This window comes from Erinaceus europaeus, chromosome 12 (assembly GCF_950295315.1).
Source record: "Erinaceus europaeus chromosome 12, mEriEur2.1, whole genome shotgun sequence".
Classification (NCBI taxonomy): domain Eukaryota; kingdom Metazoa; phylum Chordata; class Mammalia; order Eulipotyphla; family Erinaceidae; genus Erinaceus; species Erinaceus europaeus.
In genome coordinates this window covers 21,441,013-21,463,796 of record NC_080173.1, presented here as the reverse complement: position 1 = coordinate 21,463,796, position 22,784 = coordinate 21,441,013, and the positions used below count along the sequence as shown (strand labels likewise).

General features: G+C 39.5%; 1 protein-coding gene across 3 annotated transcripts in view; it reads right to left on the bottom strand.

The window, feature by feature from the left end:
* Positions 1 to 22,784, bottom strand: part of SUCLG2 (succinate-CoA ligase GDP-forming subunit beta) — a 329,175-nt gene that overhangs the window by 243,385 nt on the left and 63,006 nt on the right. For 2 of the 3 annotated variants that reach the window (XM_007535147.3, XM_060202910.1), the window contains exon 2: positions 11,014 to 11,155. The exons of the other annotated variant lie outside the window; for it this stretch is intronic. In XM_007535147.3, coding sequence (XP_007535209.2) covers positions 11,014 to 11,155 — 142 coding nt within the window. The remainder of the gene's footprint in view (positions 1 to 11,013; positions 11,156 to 22,784) is intronic. 3 annotated transcript variants of the gene reach the window in all.

Below are 22,784 nucleotides of genomic sequence, written 5' to 3'. Positions count from 1 at the left end.
AGTGTTTGTCTGTATGAGACATCTGCTATGTTTGTCTTTCCTTATGTGAATCATTCCTTGAAGTATGAATTGTTATCCTCAGTTTTACACTCAAGTAAATTATGGTTTAGAATCATCAAAGGAGAATGGAGATGGTGCACCTGGTTAAGTGCACACATTACAGTGCACAAGCCCCCGGTCTCCACCTTCAGGGAGAAAGCTTCACAATTCATGAAGCAATGATGCAGGCCTCTCTCTCTCTCTCTCTCTTTCTATCTCCTCCCTTGCTCTCATTTTAGACGATCTCTGTTCAATAAATAAAAAAAATAATAATAAAATTTAAAGTATTTAAAATTATCTAAGTAAGTCACAAAAGAAATAAAGCAGTCAATACAGGAAGTTGGTTCAGTAATTGTGCCCACTTGTCTGAGTTTTCTGGTTTGATTCCCAGTATCATATAAGCGCAGCAATAAAAAGTCCATGGGAGATAAGAGGAACACTTTGCTTACTCTCTCTCTCTCTCCCCTTTCTGTCTCACTGTAAAAGTAGGAGGGGAAATTTTGTGCCTGGTGGTGACTCAGTATAATATGAATTCATGCTCAAGTGCCCATTACCTATAGCACAACATTTTTTTTTAAAAAAGGAGCTACTCCACTAGTTTCCAGATGCTATCATGATGCCAACCTGACTTCTTCCCTAGGCAGATGACCTCACAGATGTTTCCTGGCGCCCTGCCACCCCAAAGCCCCGCCCCACGAGGGAAAGAGAGAGATAGGCTGGGAGTATGAATCAACCTGCCAATGCTCATGTTCAGCGGGCAAACGCTAGAAGAAGAAGCGGGGAAGCAATGACAGAAGCCAGACCTTCCACCTTCTGCAACCCAATAGTGACCCTGGGTCCATACTCCCAGAGGGATAAAGAATAGGAAAGCTTTCAAGAGAGGGGATGGGATACCGAGCGAGTTCTAGTGGTGGGGATTTTGTGGAATTATACCCCTCTTATCCTATGGTCTTGTCAATATTTCCATTTTATAAATGAATTTTAAAAATAAATTAAATTAAAAATAAAATTTAAAAAGGGGGCAGTCAATATAGGAATTATCTATTTCTGGGAGAGAAAAAAAAGAAAGAACCACTACCAAACCAACAACCTGCCCTATGAATTGGCTGTTTACTTCTTGTTGTGACTTACTTAGATTTTTTCCCCCTCCCTTTTGGTATACTGGTAATACTAGCTTCTGTAACCTTAAATTCAATTCTCAGTAATGAGTTATATAATAATATTGGTAGTTACATAAAATTTCAGCAAAGTAGTCTGAACCCTGCATTAAAAACTATATACATCATGTTTTCCCAAGTTTATAAGCATTCCCTCTCGACTATGTTTATGTGGGACACGCATAAAAATTAATTTTGCTGGCTGAAAAAGTGCATAAGGTAACTGGTGAAATTAAGGAAGACTGTTCGTGGGCTGTGGATTAAAATGAGGTTCATATTTTCCAAAAATAATAAAAAACATTTTTCATAATTGGAAGAGATTTCTCAGACATGTTTAAAATTTCTTTTGGACAAGGGATACAGCACAATGGTTATGCAAAGAATCTTTCATGCCAGAGGCTCCAAAGTCCCAAGTTCAATCCCCTGCAAAACCATAAACCAGAGCTGAGCCGTGTTCTGGTAAAATAATAATAACATAAAAATTGAAAAAAATTATTTTAAGTGGTCCGGGAGGTGGCGGAGTAGATAGAGTACGGGACTCTCAAGCATAAATTCACAACTTCAATCCCAAGCAGCACATGTACCAGAGTGATGCCTCGTTTTTTCTCTCTTCCTATCTTTCTCATTAATAAATAAATTAAATCTTTAGAAGAAATTATTTTAAAAGATCCAAATGTCCAGATAGCTATCACAGTCTCAGTGCCCATGCCCACTTACCTCTGGCAATGTTTTGTGTGTTTAAAGCCCATAAGGTACCCCTGGACATTCAAAACAGCCAAACTGTACAGAAGGGTGATTAAAGACCCCAAAGAAAAACAGTTCACTAGAAAAATCCTTGGAAATGAGCCCATGTGCCAACATAACTACTTTATTCATCCTATGTAAGGTAGACCTAAAAACTTCATGGAGGAAGCTGGGTGGTGGTACATCTAGTTAAGCACACACATTACCATGCACAATGATCAGGGTTCAAGTCCCTGCTCCCCATCTGCAAGGGGACAACCAGTGAAGCAGATCTGGAGATACCTTTCACTGTCCCACTCTAACACCTCCTCCCCCCTCAATTTCTCTCTGACCTATCAAATTAAAAAGGAAGAAGAGAAGGGAGAAAAGAAGGAATTGGCCCAATTTGAGATCTGGGAGTGTGATGCCTCTAATTCTGTTCTTTCTTCTCAAGATTGTTTTGGTAAATCTAGGTCTTTGCCCTTCCCTCTTATTTCTGGCTGTCTCTATCCAATAAGTAAATACATATAGAAGAAAGAAAGAAAGAAAGAAAGAAAGAAAGAAAGAAAGAAAGAAAGAGAGAAAGAAAGACACTGATAAGAAGCTATGTGTGTTCCATGAAGTCTACTTGCCCACAACCTTCCTTGATCTGATCCTTTACTTCAAGGGTATCTTGCTGTTTCTATTCAGTGAACACCACAAGACAATTAGGAAAAAAATATTTTAGCAAAAGATAAATTCTAAAGAGATCACAAAAGAAGTTCATGTTTATTTGCAGACTCCAGAAAACAGAAAAAGAATATTTCAAAAAAGTAAATAAAGTAGGACACGATATAAAGACTAAGATTTCTTAAGTGAGACCCCCCTCAATAAACAGACTTAGGAAAAGGATTTTTTAATGTGTTTTTTGTTTTTGTGTGGTTTTTTTTTTAAATAGCAATTCAGACATACCTTTAAAAAGTGTTTTGGAAGTGATCATGAGTAAGTAAAATTTTCCTGGCAAATGGAACATTACAATATTTTAGAATGTATGATGAGTATTTTTCTGTCTGGAAGAGAGTCAGGGATTTTAGCATCAAACAACAAAAAGCAGCTGTAAATAAAATAATCATGAACTCGGGCGGTAGCACAGCGGGATAAGCGCACGTGGCACAAGGCGCAAGGACCGGAGGAAGGATCCGGGTTGGAACCCCAGGATCCCCACCTGCAGGGGAGTCGCTTCACATGCGGTGAAGCAGGTCGTCAGGTGTCTATCTTTCTCTCCCCCACTCTGTCTTCCCCTCCTCTATCCATTTCTCTCTGTCCTATCCAACAACGACGACATCAATAACAACAAAAATAACTACAACAATAAAACAAGGGCAACAAAGGAAAAATAAATTTAAAAATAAATAATAATAACCATGAACTTACAAAAAGATAATAGAGTGGGGTTGAGGGTAGAGGTTACATAATCGCCAAAGGGGTAGGAGAAATCAGGTTTAGAAAATGAGAAGGAACCAAAGGGAGCCAATAGTAACCAAGAACAGTCAAATCTCCCGACCGGAGCCATCTATCTTATAAAAGCTGTACCAGACACTACTTCCACCTCTAACGGAATGCAAGTATACCCACGCTTGCTTACTTGAATTCCAAATTCCAGATTCCAAATAAGGTGCAGCAGATATACCAGTAAATTGAAGATTTACGACATAGAAATCAATGTTATCCTTGCCTGACATTATAAGAGAATGATAAGTATCAACACAAAGGATATAAGATCATTTTGGCAAGATCCTAACAAGTCACATAATGTGATATGACAAAGCAGCAACAGTGAAGGAGGATGGAGTATGATGTATTTAACTGCCTACTGGAGTAACAGCACAAGTCAATCAGCAATCAAAGGGCAACAGCTCCCTTTTCACATAAAATACAATTACTTAATGATGTAAGTAATTCACCATGCTATAAGATAATTGCAGAAAGCAGAAAGGAATAAGTTATCATACTGATGAAAAGAAACATAGTAGCTGAAAGCAACTGAAAACAAGACAAACTCAATAAAAGCTCCTTATCTCCATTACAAGATAGATGTCATTAGCTCAGAGAAGATTAATTTCTCCGTTCATATTTCGAATTTTTTTCCTGGCCCCCAAAAAAACTATTTTAAAAAAGTCAGGATTTGAAAGACAGTCTTCTTACTTAATTATTGAGTGTAGCATGCCAACATTAATGAAATAACAAATTGTAGCAATTCCAAAAGCTAACTAGTGGGGTTCCAGATTCCTTTCATCCATATTTATACACAAATAAAATACTTTTTAAGACAATTGGAGTTAAGTGAGTAAAGAGTAGTCACATGGGAGTCCGGCGGTAGCGCAGTGGGTTAAGTCCATGTGGCGCGAAGCACAAGGCCCGGCGTTAAGGATCCCGGTTCGAACCCCCACCCACCTGCAGGGGAGTCGCTTCACACTCAGTTCCTCTCCCTCTCTCTAAAAAGGCAGAGAGCTGAGTGGTGTTGCATCCAGCTGAGCACACAAGTTACAATGCATAAGGACCCAGGTTCAAGCCCCCAGTCCCCCTCAGGGGGACAAGTTTCATGAGCAGTGAAGAAGTACTGCAGGTATTTCTCTTCCTACCTATCCCCCCTTTCCTTTCAATTTCTTTGTCTCTACCTAATAATTAAATGCATAAAATAAAGTGTTTTTGATAAGACACAGAAATTGAGAGGTGGGAGGATAAAAGAACAGAGAAAGAGAGACACCTGCAGACCTACTTCGTCACTCATGAATACTGCCCCCTGCAGGAGAGGAGCAGGGGCTCAAACCCAAGTCCTTGCGCATGGTGATTTATGGCCCCAAAATAAAATATTTTTAAAGACAGAGAAAATGAAAAAGAGAAAAAGAGGCAAAGGATAGCACTGAGTTTCCTTCAATGCAGTGGAAAACAAAGCTCAAAATTGGGTCTTCCTTTATTTATTTTTATTTTTTTTATTTATATATTTATTAATAAAAAGGAAACAGTGACAAAACCATAGGATAAGAGGGGCACAACTCCACACAGTTCCCACCACCAGAACTCCATATCCCATCCCCTCCCTTGATAGCTTCCCTATTCTTTAACCCTCTGGGAGTATGGACCCAACGTCATTGTGGGATGCAGAAGGTGGAAGGTCTGGCTTCTGTAATTGCTTCCCTGCTGAAAGAGAACTAAAAGGCAACATAAAGAGTAGTCACATAGGAGTCGGGCGGTAGCCCAGCGGGCTAAGTGCAGCGGGTTAAGTGCAGGTGGCACAAAGCGCAAGGACCGGAGTAAGGATCCTGGTTCGAGCCCCCGGCCCCCCACCTGCAGCAGGGGAGTCGCTTCACAGGCAGTGAAACAGGTGTCTATCTTTCTCTCCCCCTCTCTGTCTTCCCCTCCTCTCTCCATTTCCCTCTGTCCTATCAATGACATCAATAACAACAACAATAATAACTACAAGGGCAACAAAAGGGAATAAATAAAAAGATTAGTCACATAAACTCACATAAACATACACACAGTACGTATTCTAGAACTGTCTACCAATCACATACATCAAATTTAATTAATAAAGGAGAAAAATATGTAGGTAATAAAGAACCTGAGCTAATTTTAGGCAAGAGAAACAAAATTTTCTTTAAAACTCAATTACAAAAGGTGGCTCAAACTGCTGCCGAAATGAATACTAACACATATTAAAAACTTAATTCACCAAACTAAATTTACTCTTTTAATCAGACATGTATTCAATTTCTGTGCAAGAAAATGAGGTTCTCAATATCTTATCGCTATGAATTGTGTTTCAGAAGCAAAAGTTTACATTACCCATTTTAAACCAATGACCAAATTAATAAGTTTTCTATAACTATATGGTGAACTGTCCTATTGCCCAAAGAAATGCAACAAAATGAATCACTAAGAAAATGTCTGTAGATTATGGTTTCTATAAATTGCACCTCAGAACCTGCCACACTTAGCTTTAATTCAATCTTCTAGTTTTATTCATGTTCATTTTTTTTATCTTGAAAATGCTGACATGCACATAAAAAGATCTCAAGAATGGGGGGGGAATGCTTGAGTAAGAAATTAAATCTAATCTGAGGGGGGAGGGAGCCCAAAGGTGTCTATTATCAGACATCTAACTTCAATCAGTTTTTTAATCATATCTTGCCTATTTCTTTATGTTACAAAATGGCGGTACTGCATGATGAGACAACAGTAATGTGCTGCCACTGGCTGAGTATGAGAAGCCCTATTCATAATCATAGGGCATATCAGCTGGTCAAGAGGAGACTTGCAGAGACACTTTGGAGGGGACTGGGGCCAGGTGATGGCACACCTGATTGAGCACACATGTTACAGTGTACAAGGACCCAGGTTTGAGCCCCCAGACCCCAACTGCAGGGGGAAAGCTTCATGAATAGTGAAGCAGTGCTGCAGGTGTCTCTTCTCTATCTCTCCCTCCCTCTAGATGTCTGATTATCTCTATCCAATAAATAAAGATAATTAAGAGAGAGAGAGATTTTGGAGTAGCTGAAATGTAACAAGTTCCATTTAGATCAGGTGAGAGACACAGTTGTGGGCTCAAAGACAAAAAGATATTTGTCATGGTCTGATAAACCATCAGATCTGAATGCATGAGGTCCCAAGTTCAATCCCTGGTAGCACATGTAGCAGAGTGATGTCTGGTTCTCTCTCTCCTATCTTTTTCATTAATAAATAATTAAAATCTTGGGGGAAAAAAAGATATTTATCCACCAAAGAAAGACTGGGAGTGGGTGGGTGGGGAGCTCAGGGCCTGGAACAGGATGGGAAAGGACCTAGTGGGGGTTGTATTGTGTGGAGAAATGATAAATGTTATACATGTACAAACTACTGTATTTACTGTCAACTGTAAAACATTAATCCCCCAATAAAGAAATTAAAAGCTATTTATCAATGATTTCCACATGGATTGCTGAAAAATCATAAGCATCACTAATAGTAATATTTATTTTCCAAATGATCAGCATTTGAAAGCACATCCAAATATGAACAGATTAAAAAGAAATTTTAATTACATATGAATCTTTAATTAAAATACAAACTAACACATAATCCACAGAGCACTGATTATCACCTCTCAAATGTGTACATGAATTTGAATTGTCCTAATAGTGAACTATTTAAAAATATATGCTGGTACTGATAGCAATAAAATCTTATGAAGGACATATGCATCATGTTAGAACATCAAACCCTTGTAACCTAAGCCTCAAATCTACATGGCAAAATCACAACTGTGCTCTGGTTGTCACTAATCTAGTAATAACGTGAATACAAACACTGAGAAGTTATGCGAGGTTCTTAGTATTTTACTCTCTCTAGGCAATCTCTGTGACATGCATACTTCCTTTTATACATATTTATATCACATCTTTTTTTTAATATTTATTTTATTTATTTATTCCCTTTTGTTGCCCTTGTTTTATTGTTGTAGTTATTGTTGTTGTTGTCGTTGTTGGATAGGACAGAGAGAAATGGAGAGAGAAGGGGAAGACAGAGAGGAGGAGAGAAAGATAGACACCTGCAGACCTGCTTCACCGCCTGTGAAGTGACTCCCCTGCAGGTGGGGAGCCGGGGTTCGAACCGGGATCCTTATGCCGGTCCTTGTGCTTTGCGCCACATGCGCTCAACCCGCTGCGCTACAGCCCGACTCCCATCACATCTTATTTTTAACCAAGCAAACTTGGTACTATTTCCTCTTCTGAAACTATACATTGCCTCCCTCTAATCAATAATAATAATAATAAATAGAGGAGATGCATTATTAAAACTGAAAAGGAAAAGGTTACTCATTAATTAACTGAGGGACCTGGATTAATTAGTTCACAACATTCTTTAAGGTCTGCCCAGGATCACTGAGAGGTCCTCTGAGACCACATCATCTACAGCAGGGATGAGGAACCTTTTTTCTGCCATTTGGATGTTTATAACATTAGTTGTAGGCCTATCAATCTAAAAATTAGCACCAAAGTCTGGAGAAATAGCTCAGTTGGACAGTGTGCAGATCTGTCATGCATTTGACCCAATTTTGAGCCCATCCCCATTGTACTGAAGAAAGCTTCAGTGCTCTGGTGTCTTTCTTTCTCTCTCTCCTCTCTCAGTCTCTCTCTCTCTCTCTCTCTCCCCCCTTCTCTGTCTCTTGTCTTGAAAAAAAATAGTACTTAGTGTTGCTAGGATAAAATTTCCAAGATTTACAGAATGTCAAATCACACCTATGGTTTGCCTCCTCAGGGTCAGACCACACAGCCCACAGGTCCAATGTTCCTCACTCCCATCTAAAGAATCCTCTCACAAATACACAGACTAGGCATGCTAACAGCTTCCTCCCTCCTTTAATCTAATCTGATTTTTCTTAAAAACTATTCCTCAAGAAAGTAGCTTTTTTGAAAATTTATTTTCATTTTCTTTTATTGAAACTGGCATTACTGACTGTCTTGCACAGTCCCCTTCCCTGGGCCCAGATAAAAAAGTCCATCTTGCTAATTCCTCAAGTGTAAAAACAAAAAAAAAAAATCTGCTTCACAAACAGTTGATAATCCCTAACCACAAAGCACTGGCTAAATAAATGCTTATAAAACAAATTCATGATTAAGAAGCCAATTAGTTCGTATACTACAGATGACCACGAGAATCTAAAAAATAAGTCTTAGATGTATTATGCCAATAGGGGGCAGGAGGTTTGTGTGTGAAGGTAATCAGCTGACTTCCAGAATTCCCTTAAGAAGCACCTTTACACCTGGAATACTAGTGTGTCAGCACATTTAAGGAAATAATGGGGAAAAAGAGGACCAAAGAGCAACCTGAACTTTATATTTCTTTGCTCTCATTACCCAATACCCAAACCACAGGAGTATAAAACAAAAATGATTGTTTCATGTAAAAAGGTTGGAATGCTAACCTTTACTGAGCTTATTATCACAGTTCACTGAGGAGATCCCATGCAAGTTTAGGTCTAATTTTGCAGGTCATTTTCTTTCTTTCTTTCTTTCTCTTTTTTTTTTTTTTTTACCAAAAATTAATTTTGAGGTTTTTGTTCTAATTTTTGCATTTATTTATTTATTTTCTGGGAGACAGAAAGGGAGAGAGAGGGGGAAAGGAGGAGGAGAGGGAGGGAAGGAGAGGGAGAGAGAAGAAGAGAGAGAGAGAGAAGAAGGAGGAGGAGGAGAGAGAACATTACATTACATTATATTACATTATATTACATTACTCAGTTCTGACATGTGGTACTAGGGACAGAACTGGGCATATCAGGAGTCTCATAAAAGTCTGATGTGTCATTTTTTCTGCCCAGTTTTGATAATTTTTGAAAGTGAAATAAATTTTCCCTTCTTAAACTATAAGTTGCTTTCAATTTCTACATTCAGCATTTGAAAAATTACAAATTAATTTCTTTCTATAATTTAAGTTGCAAGAAGAAGGTTTGTTTATCAAACAGGTGCTCTTGTCTCCATTTTTAATGAGAAAGAACTGGTCTCCAAGATTGCAGGCAAAGAAATCAAGATACAAATACTTCTAATGTCTGGATTTCTGCTGTCAAATGTGTCTGTTAGTCATGTGTTTGTTAGCTAAATATGTTCTTGGAGCACCTGAAATGTGGTTAAAGCACCTGCAAAAGCTAGCGTGTATGTGTGTGTGTTGGAGAGAGAAGTTATAAGAAAAAAAAAAAAAGGAAAGGAAAGGAAAGGAAAGGAAAAGGAAAACTCTGGGAGTCGGGCAGTAGCACAGCGGTTTAACTGCCGGTGGCACAAAGCACAAGGACCAGCAAAAGGATCCCGGTTCGAGCCCCCGGCTCCCCACCTGCAGGGGAGACACTTTACAGGCAGTGAAGCAGGTCTGCAGGTGTTTATCTTTCTCTCTGTCTTCCCAATCTCTTTCCATTTCTCTCTGTCCTATCCAACAACAACGACATCAATAATAACTACAACAATAAAACAACAAGGACAACAAAAGGGAATAAATAAATATTTTTAAAAATTAAAAAAAAAAAAGGAAAACTCAGGGAAGGTGAATCTATGAATGTGTGAGGTCCAGGTAATGCAACAACCAAAAGAAAAAAAATGCATGTCCTCTTCCTCTTTCCCTCTTTTGCTCACTCAAAGGGATGTTTTAAGAAGCTTAAGAAAGGACACCAACTGTCTTGCCTGAATAGATTTTTCTATGGCACTTCTCCCTTGAACCAAATACCAAAAATCTCTCCTACTCAATAAACCACATATTAGTGAACTGGGAACTGAAAAACTTGAGGAAATCAGGTTAAAAAGATAGGTCATTAAGTAAGGGGTAAGGTGTGTGCCTTATCATGCTCACAGCCTGATTTAAAACCCCAGAGCCACATATAAGGTGCTATAGGACCTAAAGCTCCTCTTGCTCTCTATGTCTCTATCTGATTTTTTTTCCTCCAAGGTTATTGCTGGGGCAATAACTCAGTGGCTGCACTATGAATCCACTGCTCCTGGAGGCCATTTTTCCCATTTTGTTGCCTTTGTTGTTGTTATTGTTGTCATTGCTGTTGTTGGACAGGACATAGAGAAATCAAGAGAGGTAAGACGGGGGCTGGGGGAGGAATAGGAACAGACACCTGCAGACCTACTTAACCGCCTGTAAAGTGACACCCCCCCCACCCCCCCGCAGGTAGGGAGCCAGGGCTCAAACCAATTCGTCCTTGTGCTTCACTCCATGTGGGCTTAACCCACTGAGCTACTGCCTAGCTCACTGAACTATTTTTAAAAGCATCCCAGGGCAGTGAAATCATACAGTGGTTGGGGGTGAGGGAGAGAGAGGGGAGGAAAAAAGAAGAGAGGAAGGGAGAAAGACAGACCTTGGGAAATTAGCAAGATGTGACATCCCATAAACGGCTTTCTGGCATAAAAAGATTAACGTTTTCCTAATTGAACTTTCCGGCTCGGCAATTCAAAAGTGTTCCAACTGTATTTGCTACTGTTGCTATAACTCAACAAAGGACTCTATGTATGGTGAGGTAACACCACCTGTGAGTTCACTAATGTGGACAAGCGTATTCCACCTGCTAATTAATAGGTGAGCTTACTTAGTCTCTTCGCCGCATCCAGAGCTTCATTCGCAGTCTCTGCTACAAAGAATCTTTGAACTTTCACTCCGTGGTCCAACATCAGTTTCTTACTCTGATATTCCTGTAAATTCAGCCATCTTCTGGGAACTAAATGAACGGCCTAGAGGAAGGAATTGGGGGAAAGAGATAAGGCCACTGAAAGTAATAAAAATAAGTCATTCCAGATGCCTAGTTTTAATGAGTATTCAAATGGCAATAAGAATACAGATCTTCAAAAAAGAAAGGTAACTATGGAGCCACTCGGTGGCGCACCTGGTTAAGAGCACACATTACAGGGCACAAGGACCTAGGTTCAATCCCCTGGTCCCCACCTGCAGGGAGAAAGCTTCATAAATGATGAAGCATGACTGCAGGTGTCTCTCTGTCTCTCTCCTTCTCCCTCCCCCCTCAATTTCTATTTAGAATTTTAAAAAAGGTAAATATGTGAGGAAATGATGTTTAAGTTAACTGCGTAGTAATCCTTTAACAATATATGTGTATATTAAATCACTACAAGGGAACTTTATCCATGTAATCTGTGACTTGTATCTCAATAAAGTTAAACATATTAATAAAAAAAAAAAACAGATCTTCAATAGGATAAGAGGAAAATACATGTAATTTTTTCATGTTAATTATTTTAAAGTCAATAATGTTAAACTACATGCACACACACTTTAAAAAAAATATCAGTTCCTTTGTGGCCCAATAGATAGTGTTGGATCCTCAGGCATGAAGTCCTGAGTTTAATTCCTTTGATTCCCTGTCCCTCCTCTTAACCTTTGGTTTTTCTAATTAATATTTTATTTTTTAATGTCAGTCCCCTAGTTTTGATACTGCACAAAAACTATTGGGTTGTCAGAAAAGTCAAATGTATTTTTATTTTTTTATGAATTTGTCTTAAATAATCTAGAATTTAAAAAAAATTAATATTTATTTTCCCTTTTGTTGTCCTTGTTGTTTTTTATTGTTGTAGTTATTGATGTCATCGTTGTTAGATAGGACGGAGAAAAATGGAGAGAGATGGAGATGATAGAGGGGGAGAGGAAGATAGACACCTGCAGACCTGCTTCACCACCTGTGAAGCGACTCCCCTGCAGGTGGGGAGCCGGGGGTCTCAAACAGGGATTCTTACACACTACTCTTTATGCTTCACGCCACGTGCACTTAACTCACTGCGCTACCACCCAACTCGCATAATGTATTTTTCTATGTTTTTCAAGGCAAAAATGCATCACGACTTTTCCAACAATCTAATATATAAGATGTCGGCATTGGGGGACCTAAGGCTGCTGCACTACTTTGGTAGTTCCCTATGAAATGCATATCAGAATAAAATATTATTTTAAAAAGCTCTTTAGGGACTGTAGTAGATCGCATAGTGGTTATGCAAAGAGAATCTCATGCGTGAGACTCCAAAGCCCCAGGTTCAATATCCCCCTCCACCATAAACCAGAGCTGAGCAGTGCTATGGTAGAAAGAAAAGAAAGGGAGGGGGTAGGGGGGAGGGGGAGGGGGAGGAAGGGAGAGGAGAAACTTTTGAGAATATTTTATGACATGTCTATTTTCACCCACAGTCAAATAAGAATAGCTCATACCATTAAACATCTGTATACCCATTATTAATCACAGTAAGTGATCTTAGGGGAAAAAAAATATGTTAGCACTTTGAGGTCAATGGGGCACAAACTAATCCATTCCTTTATAGTAGTTTTAAATGTGATCTAAACACAATCAGTATACACTTAATGAGATTATCTCTTCCGTACAACAAAAATGAATCCAGTAACAGGAGTTACCATTAATTAAACTAATTCTCAGAAACTGCAAGTTGCTTATCAGTACACCCTTGCTTAAATATCGCAAAGAATGGGAGTCCGGCAGTAGCACCGAGGGTTAAGCGCACTTGGCGCAAAACACAAAGGACCAGAGTAAGGATCCAGGTTCGAGCCCTCGGCTCCCCACCTGCAGAGGAGTTGCTTCACAGTGAAGCAGGTCTGCAGGTGTCTATCTTTCTCTCCACCCTCTGTCTTCCCCTCCTCTCTTCATTTCTCTCTGTCCTATCCAATAACGACGACATCAACAACAATAACTACAATAAAAAACAACAAGGGCAACAAAAGGGAAAATAAATAAATATAAATTTTAAAAAATCACAAAGAAGTGGGGCTATTTTTTTTTCTCAACATGTATTAGTGATTGATTTTGAGGTCTATGCTAAAAAATAATCAAAGGGCAGCATCACATGAACAATTAAAGTTTCACTTTATCCCATGTCAAATGGAGAAAGAAAAAATGTTAAAGACAAAATCTATTTCATTTAAACTCATTACTATCCACTAGTTATGTTACAAAATCTTGCAGGTGGGAGTCGTGCGGTAGCACAGTGGGTTAAGTACACATGGCACAAAGCGCAAGGACCGGTTAGGATCCCAGTTCGAGCCCCTGCTCCCCACCTGCAGGGGAGTTCGCTTCAAAGGCAGTAAAGCAGGTCTGCAGGTGTCTCTCTGTCTCTCTTCCTCTCCCCTTCTCTCTCAATCTCTCTGTCTCTATCCAATAACAAATAAATAAATAAACAAACAAACTTGTAGGAAATAGAATGATAGCACCATTAACACACACACAAAACAAAAAGTCACGTGACTATATCACAAGACTGGTGGTTTGACAAACCTACTTCTTTCTGTCAGTGGTCTCCTGGGTAGTCCAGGCAGTATCATGCAGACTAAGTATCGTGGTTCACAAAGCTGTACCAATGGAACCATGAGCTTCCAGGGCCACTAATGAAACCTTCAAGTGGCATTTTCTTCTCAAATCTAAGCTGCAATGCACTCATATAACTTATTTTCCAAAGAGACATAAGAATCTTACAACTAGCACAAGGACCGGCATAAGGATCCCGGTTCGAACCCCGGTTCCCCACCTGCAGGGGAGTCACTTCACAGGCGGTGAAGCAGGTCTGCAGGTGTCTATCTTTCTCTCCTCCTCTCTGTCTTCCCCTCCTCTATTTCTCTCTGTCCTATCCAACAACGACGACAACAACAATAATAACTACAACAATAAAACAACAAGGGCAACAAAAGGGAATAAATAAATAAAATAAAATATTTTTTAAAAAAAAAGAATCTTACAACTAGGTCTACTCAAGATCTCAAGATATGGTATCTGTATCCTTTGAAGATTATAACAGTGTTGACTGTAGGTGACACTACTACTACAAAAAAAAAAAATCTAGATGTTCGAATGAATAAACCTTCACTTTTTATTCTTGATGCAAATTTCACATTCCAAAAAAACTGACATTTAAACTTAGAAAAATAGAAGTTCTACAGACCTAAAATAAGTATGGTTTACACATAGCTTTGAAAACAGTCCAATTCTGGCATGATCAAGCCTAAAGGTGACTTCTCTGTCCCATCCTTACAAATATTGACAATAATTCTAATAATGAAGTTGTCCAAATTTCTTTAAAAATAAGAAATGGATAAAAATTCATTGTTGTGGTCGAGGAGGTGGCACAGTGGTAAAGCTTTGGACTCTCAAGCATGAGGTCCCGAGTTCAATCCCTGGCAGCACATGTGCCAGAGTAATGTCTGGTTCTTTTTCTCTCATCCTATCTCTCTCATAAATACATAAAATATTTTTTAAAAAACTGTCAAACGAGCAATATTTGTGTCATTCACTATATATGATTGCTAAATTGTAATTCTGACCATTTTTATTTATGTCCCAATGAAACATAAATTTGAAAAAAAAAAACAAAATTTTACAAATTAATATTCTTTGTCATGATAGTCTTTTTTATTCCTTTTTTAAATATGTATTTTTATTTTTTTGACTTTATTTCTTTAATTTATTTATTGGGGAATTAATGTTTTACATTCAACGGTAAATACAATAGTTTGTACATACAAAACATTTCCCAGTTTTCCATATAACAATACAACCCCCACTAGGTCCTCTGTCATCTTTCTTGGACCTGTATTCTCCCCACCCCAGAGTCTTTTACTTTGGTGCAATATGCCAATTCCAGTTCAGGTTCTACTTGTGTTTTCTCTTCTGATCTTGTTTTTCAACTTCTGCCTGAGAGTAAGATCATCCCATATTCATCCTTCTGTTTCTGACTTATTTCACTTAACATGAATTTTTCAAGGTCCATCCAAGATCGGCTGAAAACAGTGAAGTCACCCTTTTTTATAGCTGAGTAGTATTCGTGTGTGTGTGTGTGTGTGTGTGTGTGTGTGTGTGTGTGTGTGTGTGTGTGTGTGTGTGTGTATACCGCAACTTGCTCAGCCCCTCATCTATTGTTGGGCACCTGGGTTGCTTCCAGGTTTTGGCTATTACAAATTGTGCTGCCAAGAACATATGTGTACAAAGATCTTTTTGGATGAGTGTGTTGGGTTCCTTAGGCTATATCCCCAGGAGAGGAATTGCAGAATCATAGGGTAGGTCCATTTCTAGCCTGCAAGTTCTCCAGACTGTTCTCCACAGAGGCTGGACCAATTGACATTCCCACCAGCAGTGCAGGAGGGTTCCTTTGACCCCACAACCTCGCCGCCAGCATTTGCTGCTGTTACCTTTTCTAATGTATGACATTCTCTCAGGAGTGAAGTGGTATCTCATTGTTGCCTTTATTTGCATTTCTCTGACAATCAGAGACTTCGAGCATTTCTCATGTGTTTCTCAGCCTTTTGAGTCTCTTCTGTGGTGAATATTCTGTCCATGTCCTTCCCCCATTTTTGGATGGGATTATTTGTTGTCTTGTTGTTGAGATTTGCAAATTATTGAAATATTCTGGTTATTAGCCTCTTGTCTGATGTATGGCATGTAAAGATCTTCTGCCATTCTGTGAGGGGTCTCTTGGTTTGGGTAGTAGTTTCTTTAGCTATGCAGAAGCTTTTTAATTTGATGTAGTCCCATAGGTTTATGCTTGTCTTAGTCATCTTTGTAACTGGATTCGTTCCACTGAAGATGTCTTTAAAATTTATGCGGAAAAGAGTTCTGCCAATATTTTCCTCTAAGTATCTGATAATTTGTGGTCTAACATCCAAGTCCTTGATCCACTTGGAATTTACTTTTGTGTTTGGTGAAATCTAGTGGTTCAGTTTCATTCTTCTGCATGTTTCAACCCATTTTGTCCAACACCATTTGTTGAAGAGACTCTGCTTTCCGCATTTAATAGTCTGGGCACCTTTGTCAAAGATTAGATGTCCAGAGGCGTGGGGGCTTACTTCTGGGCTCTCAGTTCTATTCCACTAGTCAGTATGTCTATTCGTGTTCCAGTACCAAGCAGTTTTGATGACAATGACCCTATAATACAATTTGAGATCTGGGAGTGTGGTGCCTCCAGTTCTGTCCTTTCTTCTCAAGATTGTTTTTGGCAATTCTAGGTCTTTTCTAGTTCCAGATAAACATTTGTAGCATTTGTTCTATTCTCCTAAAAAATGTGGTTAGGATCTTGATGGGGATAGCATTAAGTTTGTTTATGGCTCTGGGTAGTATATTCATTATGATGATGTTAATTCTTCCAGCCCATGAACATGGAATATCTTTCCACTTCTTTGTGTTGCCTTGATAGTCTTAACAGCATGTCAAATAATATACCAAGAAAAATACAAGTTTAAGGCACTTAGTAAAATGCCCTCTAATTAAAGAAAAGATTAAAAGGTAGGTGCCATATTCTGGAACCACTTTTTAAGAGGCAAATGAGGAAAGATCAATGGATTAAGTTTATGTTGACATACCAATTTACAGTCATTAACAGAAGGAAAAATAGTTTGAAAAGATCATTGGAGACTAAAAACAGCCATATTGTCCTCACAGTCAATTCTTTTTCATCAGAAAACCAAATGTATTAATTTTGGATATGCTAATGCAATCTGCTGCAAACTAATTGCAATTGATCCAGAGCCCAAAATGGACATATAATACATATTGACTCGATCTGCACTGTCTCAAAGTGAAAGCCTACCTCAAATTGAAAACGAACATGGTGAACACAGTTCCAAAACCACGGCTGACACTGAAGCTGTCACTCTACAAGTAAGCATCTTTGCCAATTAAAAACCTTAGAAGGACTTGAAACTTCATTAACCTTATATCACTTATCAGAATTTTGTGTCAAGTACAGAAAGAGACCCTTTCTTTTATGTACTTATTCGCATTTTTAGGAGCATCAAAAAAGAAGAGAACTTCAAAGTTAACCCAATTACCAAATAATGTGATGATAACATTAACTACTGATTGTCTTTTTGAACCCTAAGACAGCAGGAACCTCACATCTCCACTATAGAGCCTCTATTTCCTCCAGTCCTGGAACCTTTGGATAGGGCCCACTTTCCCGTATGCCTCTCCCAATCCATATCAAATAATATTGCATCTGCCGATCACAACCTAACCAACACAACGATTGCCACCTCAACATGCTTCACTTCAGACTGTGTCCAGAGACTTCACGTGTGGAATGACAACCCTTCAGCTTCATTACTCGGTGAGACCTTTCCTTTCATAGTATACTCTAATTCTATCAAAGGTGGTTCACTTTCTAACAAAGTCCCAAAACCTAGATATACACCAGTTTCTGTGAGAGAGAGCATATGTTCACACGTATCCGTAAACTACTGCAAAATATATACCTGAAAGCAGAAGTACACTAGAGTTTGCAGTGAGTAACCCCCTAACACTTCCTCTCCACTATTCCAAGCTTTGGGTCCATGATTGCTCAACAATTTGTTTGGCTTCACATGTTAACTCTCTTTTCAGTCACCAGGTTCCAGATGTCATCAGGATGCCGGCCAGGCTTCCCCGGACTGAAGACCCCACCAATGTGTCCTGGAGCTCAGCTTCCCCAGAGACCCACCCTACTAGGGAAAGAGAGAGGCAGCCTGGGAGTATGGACCAACCAGTCAACGCCCATGTTCAGCGGGGAAGCAATTACAGAAGCCAGACCTTCTACCTTCTGCAACCCACAATGACCCTGGGTCCATGCTCCCAGAGGGCTAGAGAATGGAAAAGCTATCAGGGGAGGGGATGGGATATGGAGATTGGGTGGTGGGAATTGTGTGGAGTTGTACCCCTCCTACCCTATGGTTTTGTTAATTAATCCTTTCTTAAATAAAAAATTTTAAAAACTTAAAAAAAAAAAAAAAGAGAGAGAGAACTGGGAGTCGGGCAGTAGCGCAGCGGGTTAAGTGCAGGTGGTGCAAAGTGCAAGGACCGGAGTAAGGATCCCGGTTCGAGGCCCCGGCTCCCCACCTGCAGGGGAGTCGCTTCACAGGCGGTGAAGCAGGTCTGCAGGTGTTTATCTTTCTCTCCTCCTCTCTATCTTCCCCTCCTCTCTCCATTTCTCTCTGTCCTATCCAACAAGAAGAAGAGCAATGACAACAATAATAATAACTACAACAATAAAACAACAAGGGCAACAAAAGGGAATACATAAATAAATAAATATTTTTTAAAAAGAAGAGAACTCTGCTAAGTAAATGCAAAGTTGCTAAATAATAGTAATAATAATAATGATAGTTCCATCTACTATTGATTGAACATTTATCATGTTCTAGACAATGTACTCAACATTCATGATATCTAGAAGTAGAAAACACTCATGGGAGTAGATAGCATAATGGTTATGTGAACAGACTCTCATGCCTGAGGCTCCAAAGTCTCATGTTCAATTCCCCTGTAACCACCATAAGCCAGAAGTGAGCAGAACTCTGGCTAATAATAATTAATGATGATGATGATGAAAAACAAAACATCCATGAAATGTCAAGTTTCTTTCTCAGTATGTATAGTTAGTGCAAACCAGTAACCTCATCTTCCTCCAGCCAGGTACTTCTTTTCTTAAGTCAAAGTTGGGTGAGATCAGGTAACTAGTTGTCGGGCTGAGTTTCACTGATGGGAGACAGAGGAGCCAGGACTCATGGTTGAGCTGTACGCAGTATCTCTTTATTCATACAGAACACAGCACAATCTAAGCCGAGCTAAACTAAACTAAAACTAACTAAAATAAAACTCACAATGCTGTCTTTATATATACTTGCCAAGTAGAGTGGGAACAGGATGTGACATAGAGAGGGTGGAGAGAAAAGTGACTGGTGAAAATCAGGGTGTGACAAGGACAGGGGGCAGAGCAGGCGAGAATTCTACCACTGAACCACCAATGCCCTGGAGGGAGGCTGGTACATAGTTAGTGATTTATGTAAATAGACCGCAGCTTTGAGTGGGATCAAACCAATCCCATACAGGCATACAGGTGCTTAGTTAGCAGGATTAGAGACAGAAGGGGGGGGGGGGGGGAGCGGAGCTGGCATACTACCCAACAACTAGTTTTAGCTAATTGTGAATAGGTGTGTGTGTGACCAAGAGTCCTTATGTATTGTAGCCTTTGCAGTCAACCAAGGTGTGTGTGCCACCACACTTTCTTCTTCTTTCTGAGTATATCAACAACTGTACTCAACTACTGACTGAGTCTGCTCAAGCTTTAGGCCACTCCAGGCAATTCCACCTTGCATAAATAATTTTATGCTATTGTCTCCCCTGACAGACTACGGCACGCCAACCAGCCAGGATTCATGCTCCTCCTCTGTCCACCCAACCAGCCAGGATTCATGCTCCTCCTCTGTCCACTCCTCCACTCCTCAGGCCCTTGTGACACCACTTCTAGCACCCAGGTTGCTAGAAGATTCCTCCTATAGTGAATTTCTGGGTTTCCTCCCCCAAGCCTGTTTGTCATCCAGTGGTTCCAATAGCTTTATACGAACTGCCTATCCAATTAAATTCATCTAAATGACCCAGACATAAGAGCTGGAAGGCACCCCTTTCAAAAACATAGAAGGGGAAGAATGGCAATGGTCCACTTAAAAAGGTGACTTGGGGACCACAGTCTATAGCACTTTGGCCGGCAGCCATATTTTCCTACACCAGACACCAAAGTAGAAAAGGACTACTAAGGTCCAAACCTCCTCATGTTAATAAGAAACCCGGATGCCTTGAGAGGGAAATAACAAATCTGGGGATCCCATAATACAAACCAGAAGCAGGATGAAAACTGAAATAGGTTCAACTTGCTTTCCTTCTCATAGGTATTATGGCAAAGTGACTATCTTAGGGACAGCTTCAAATTCTCAAAACAGCTATGGTAAGAGGGTACCGAGTTTAACTTCATTCTGGAGATAGGCAATGATTTAGAAGTGTAGAGACTACTTAAATAGCACTACAGTAAGAGAAAAAAAAATCAATAAAGGGGATATAGAAGGAAATGTCACTGCAGTGGGCGCCCCTCAAAGGAAGAATCTATGAGCCATGTCTCTTCCCTCTCTCTCTCTCTCTCTCTCTCTCTCTCTCTCTCTCCTTTCTCTTTCTTCAGCTTGACTTTCCACAGAAATACTGTTTTGCTTAGGAAGGCAGTATAAAGGAGTGTGAGGAAAAAAAAATTAAAAAAGAAAGTAAAGGCACTTGTAATCAGGAAACTAGAATTAAAACAAAAATGAGAAGCTATTCTTCTAAAAGTAATAAAGATGCCATTGGACCAGGGGAGGAAAATAACGATGTAATAATGTCATTGGTGAAATGAACTTTCTTCCACACTGCTCATGCAAATGAAACACCAATATAACACCTTCAAAAACAAACTAATAGGACTTACGAAAACACCCACATCTTCCATCTGAACAATCCATTGGTGGGGAGGGGGAGGGCAAGGGTCTAGCCAAGCACCGAGCACTCACACTTGTACCAGAGATACACAGGGACCTGTGTAGTGTAGTATGTAACAGAGTAAAGAGTAAAAAATAGGAGGTCAAACAGTGAGGGGTCCAGTAAAGCACCCATGTTATCATGTGCAAGGATCTGAGTTTAAGCCTCCAGTTCCCACCTGCTGGAGGGGGTAAGGGATGGGAAGGAAGACAGCTTAGCTAAGGATAACACCGTGCTACAGATAAGTGTGTATGTGTCCATCCTCTATCAACTTTATCTCTAGCAAAATCAAATAAATAAATAAAATATAAAAAAGAGTAAAGTTTCTGACTTATTTCACTCAACATGATTTTTTCAAGGTCCATCCAAGATCGGCTGAAAACGGTGAAGTCACCATTTTTTACAGCTGAGTAGTATTCCATTGTGTATATATACCACAACTTGCTCAGCCACTCATCTGTTGTTGGACACCTGGGTTGCTTCCAGGTTTTGGCTATTACAAATTGTGCTGCCAAGAACATATGTGTACATGTTGAGTGAAATAAGTGAAATAAGTCAGAAACAGAAGGATGAATATGGGATGATCTCACTCTCAGGCCGAAGTTGAAAAACAAGATTAGAAAAGAAAACACAAGTCGAACCTGAAATGGAATTGGAGTATTACACCAAAGTAAAAGACTCTGGGGTGGGTGGGTGGGTGGGGAGAATACAGGTCCATGAAAAATGATGAATGAAATAGTGGGGGTTGTATTGCTAAATGGGAATCTGGGGAATGTTATGCATGTAAAAAAAAAAAAAAAAAAGAGTAAAGTTAGAAAATGACCTAAATGGGGGCCGTTGGGTGGTAGCGCAGCGGGTTAAGCTCACCTGGTGCAAAGTGCAAGGACCAGCCTACGGATCCCAGTTTGAGCCCGCGGCTCCCCACCTGCAGGGGGGTCGCTTCACAAGCGGTGAAGCAGGTCTGCAGGTGTCTGTCTTTTTCTTCCCCTCCTCTCTCCATTTCTCTCTGTCCTATCTGGCAGTAACAACAACAATAGCAACAATGAGCAACAAAAGGGGGGGGGGCAACCATCCAAGCCTGCTTCTTAAAAAAAAAAAAGAAAGAAAGAAAGAAAATGACCTAAGTACCCACTAAATACTGAAATGACTAATTCACAATATATTGAGATTACACAAGGCATTTCAAGTACACAACAGCACCCTGTGCCCACATATCCCCCCCTTACATTGCAGCTTTCTTGCAGCAAGTATGTTAAAACTTTTAAGCAATCATACACAATGTCCCAACACCCATTTGGCCAGCCTGACAGCCCCATGAACAAAGGAAAGAGTCAAAGGGCTAACTTTGGATAATTTGGTGAGACATGAAGAAGTTGTGATTTCCATTTCCAAAATAAATACATCTTTGATATGTTTATCACTGAGATCTTGGGGATAATTTATATTAACAATAATGACAAGTTTAACCCCAGTAAGTCTGATGTGCTAATATTAGTTGTTCTACACAGTGTATTACTGAAAAAAGAAAGTGAGTTTCTTTCCATATATATTGTAGGTTGGCATGTAACTTTACATATGTCCACACAGAGAACAGCATTCCACAAATCCTTCAAGGACATAAGCACACATTAAGGAAAGGTCTACCGTCAACGCCCATGTCCAACAGAGAAGCAATTACAGAAGCCATAAAAATGTTGGATCCATACTCCTAGAGGGGATAAAGAGGGGAGGGTATATGAAACTCTGCTGGTGGGAATTATATGGAATTGTACCCCTCTTGTCCAAGAATCCTATCGAGCATTATTAAATCACTAATAAGAAGGAAAAAAAGGGTCTACATGAAGTCTGCTAAGTTTAAAAATGCTAATAATCTTGAGAATAGACCAGGAAGAGAGTGAACAAAAGAATATTTAACCAAATATATATATATATGTATATAAACATATATATCCTATTTTAATATATATTCTATTTTAGTGAGAGAAATAGAGAAAGATACACAGCAAAGGAGACACCAGAGCACTGTTTATCTCAACTTACGGTGGTATGGGGGA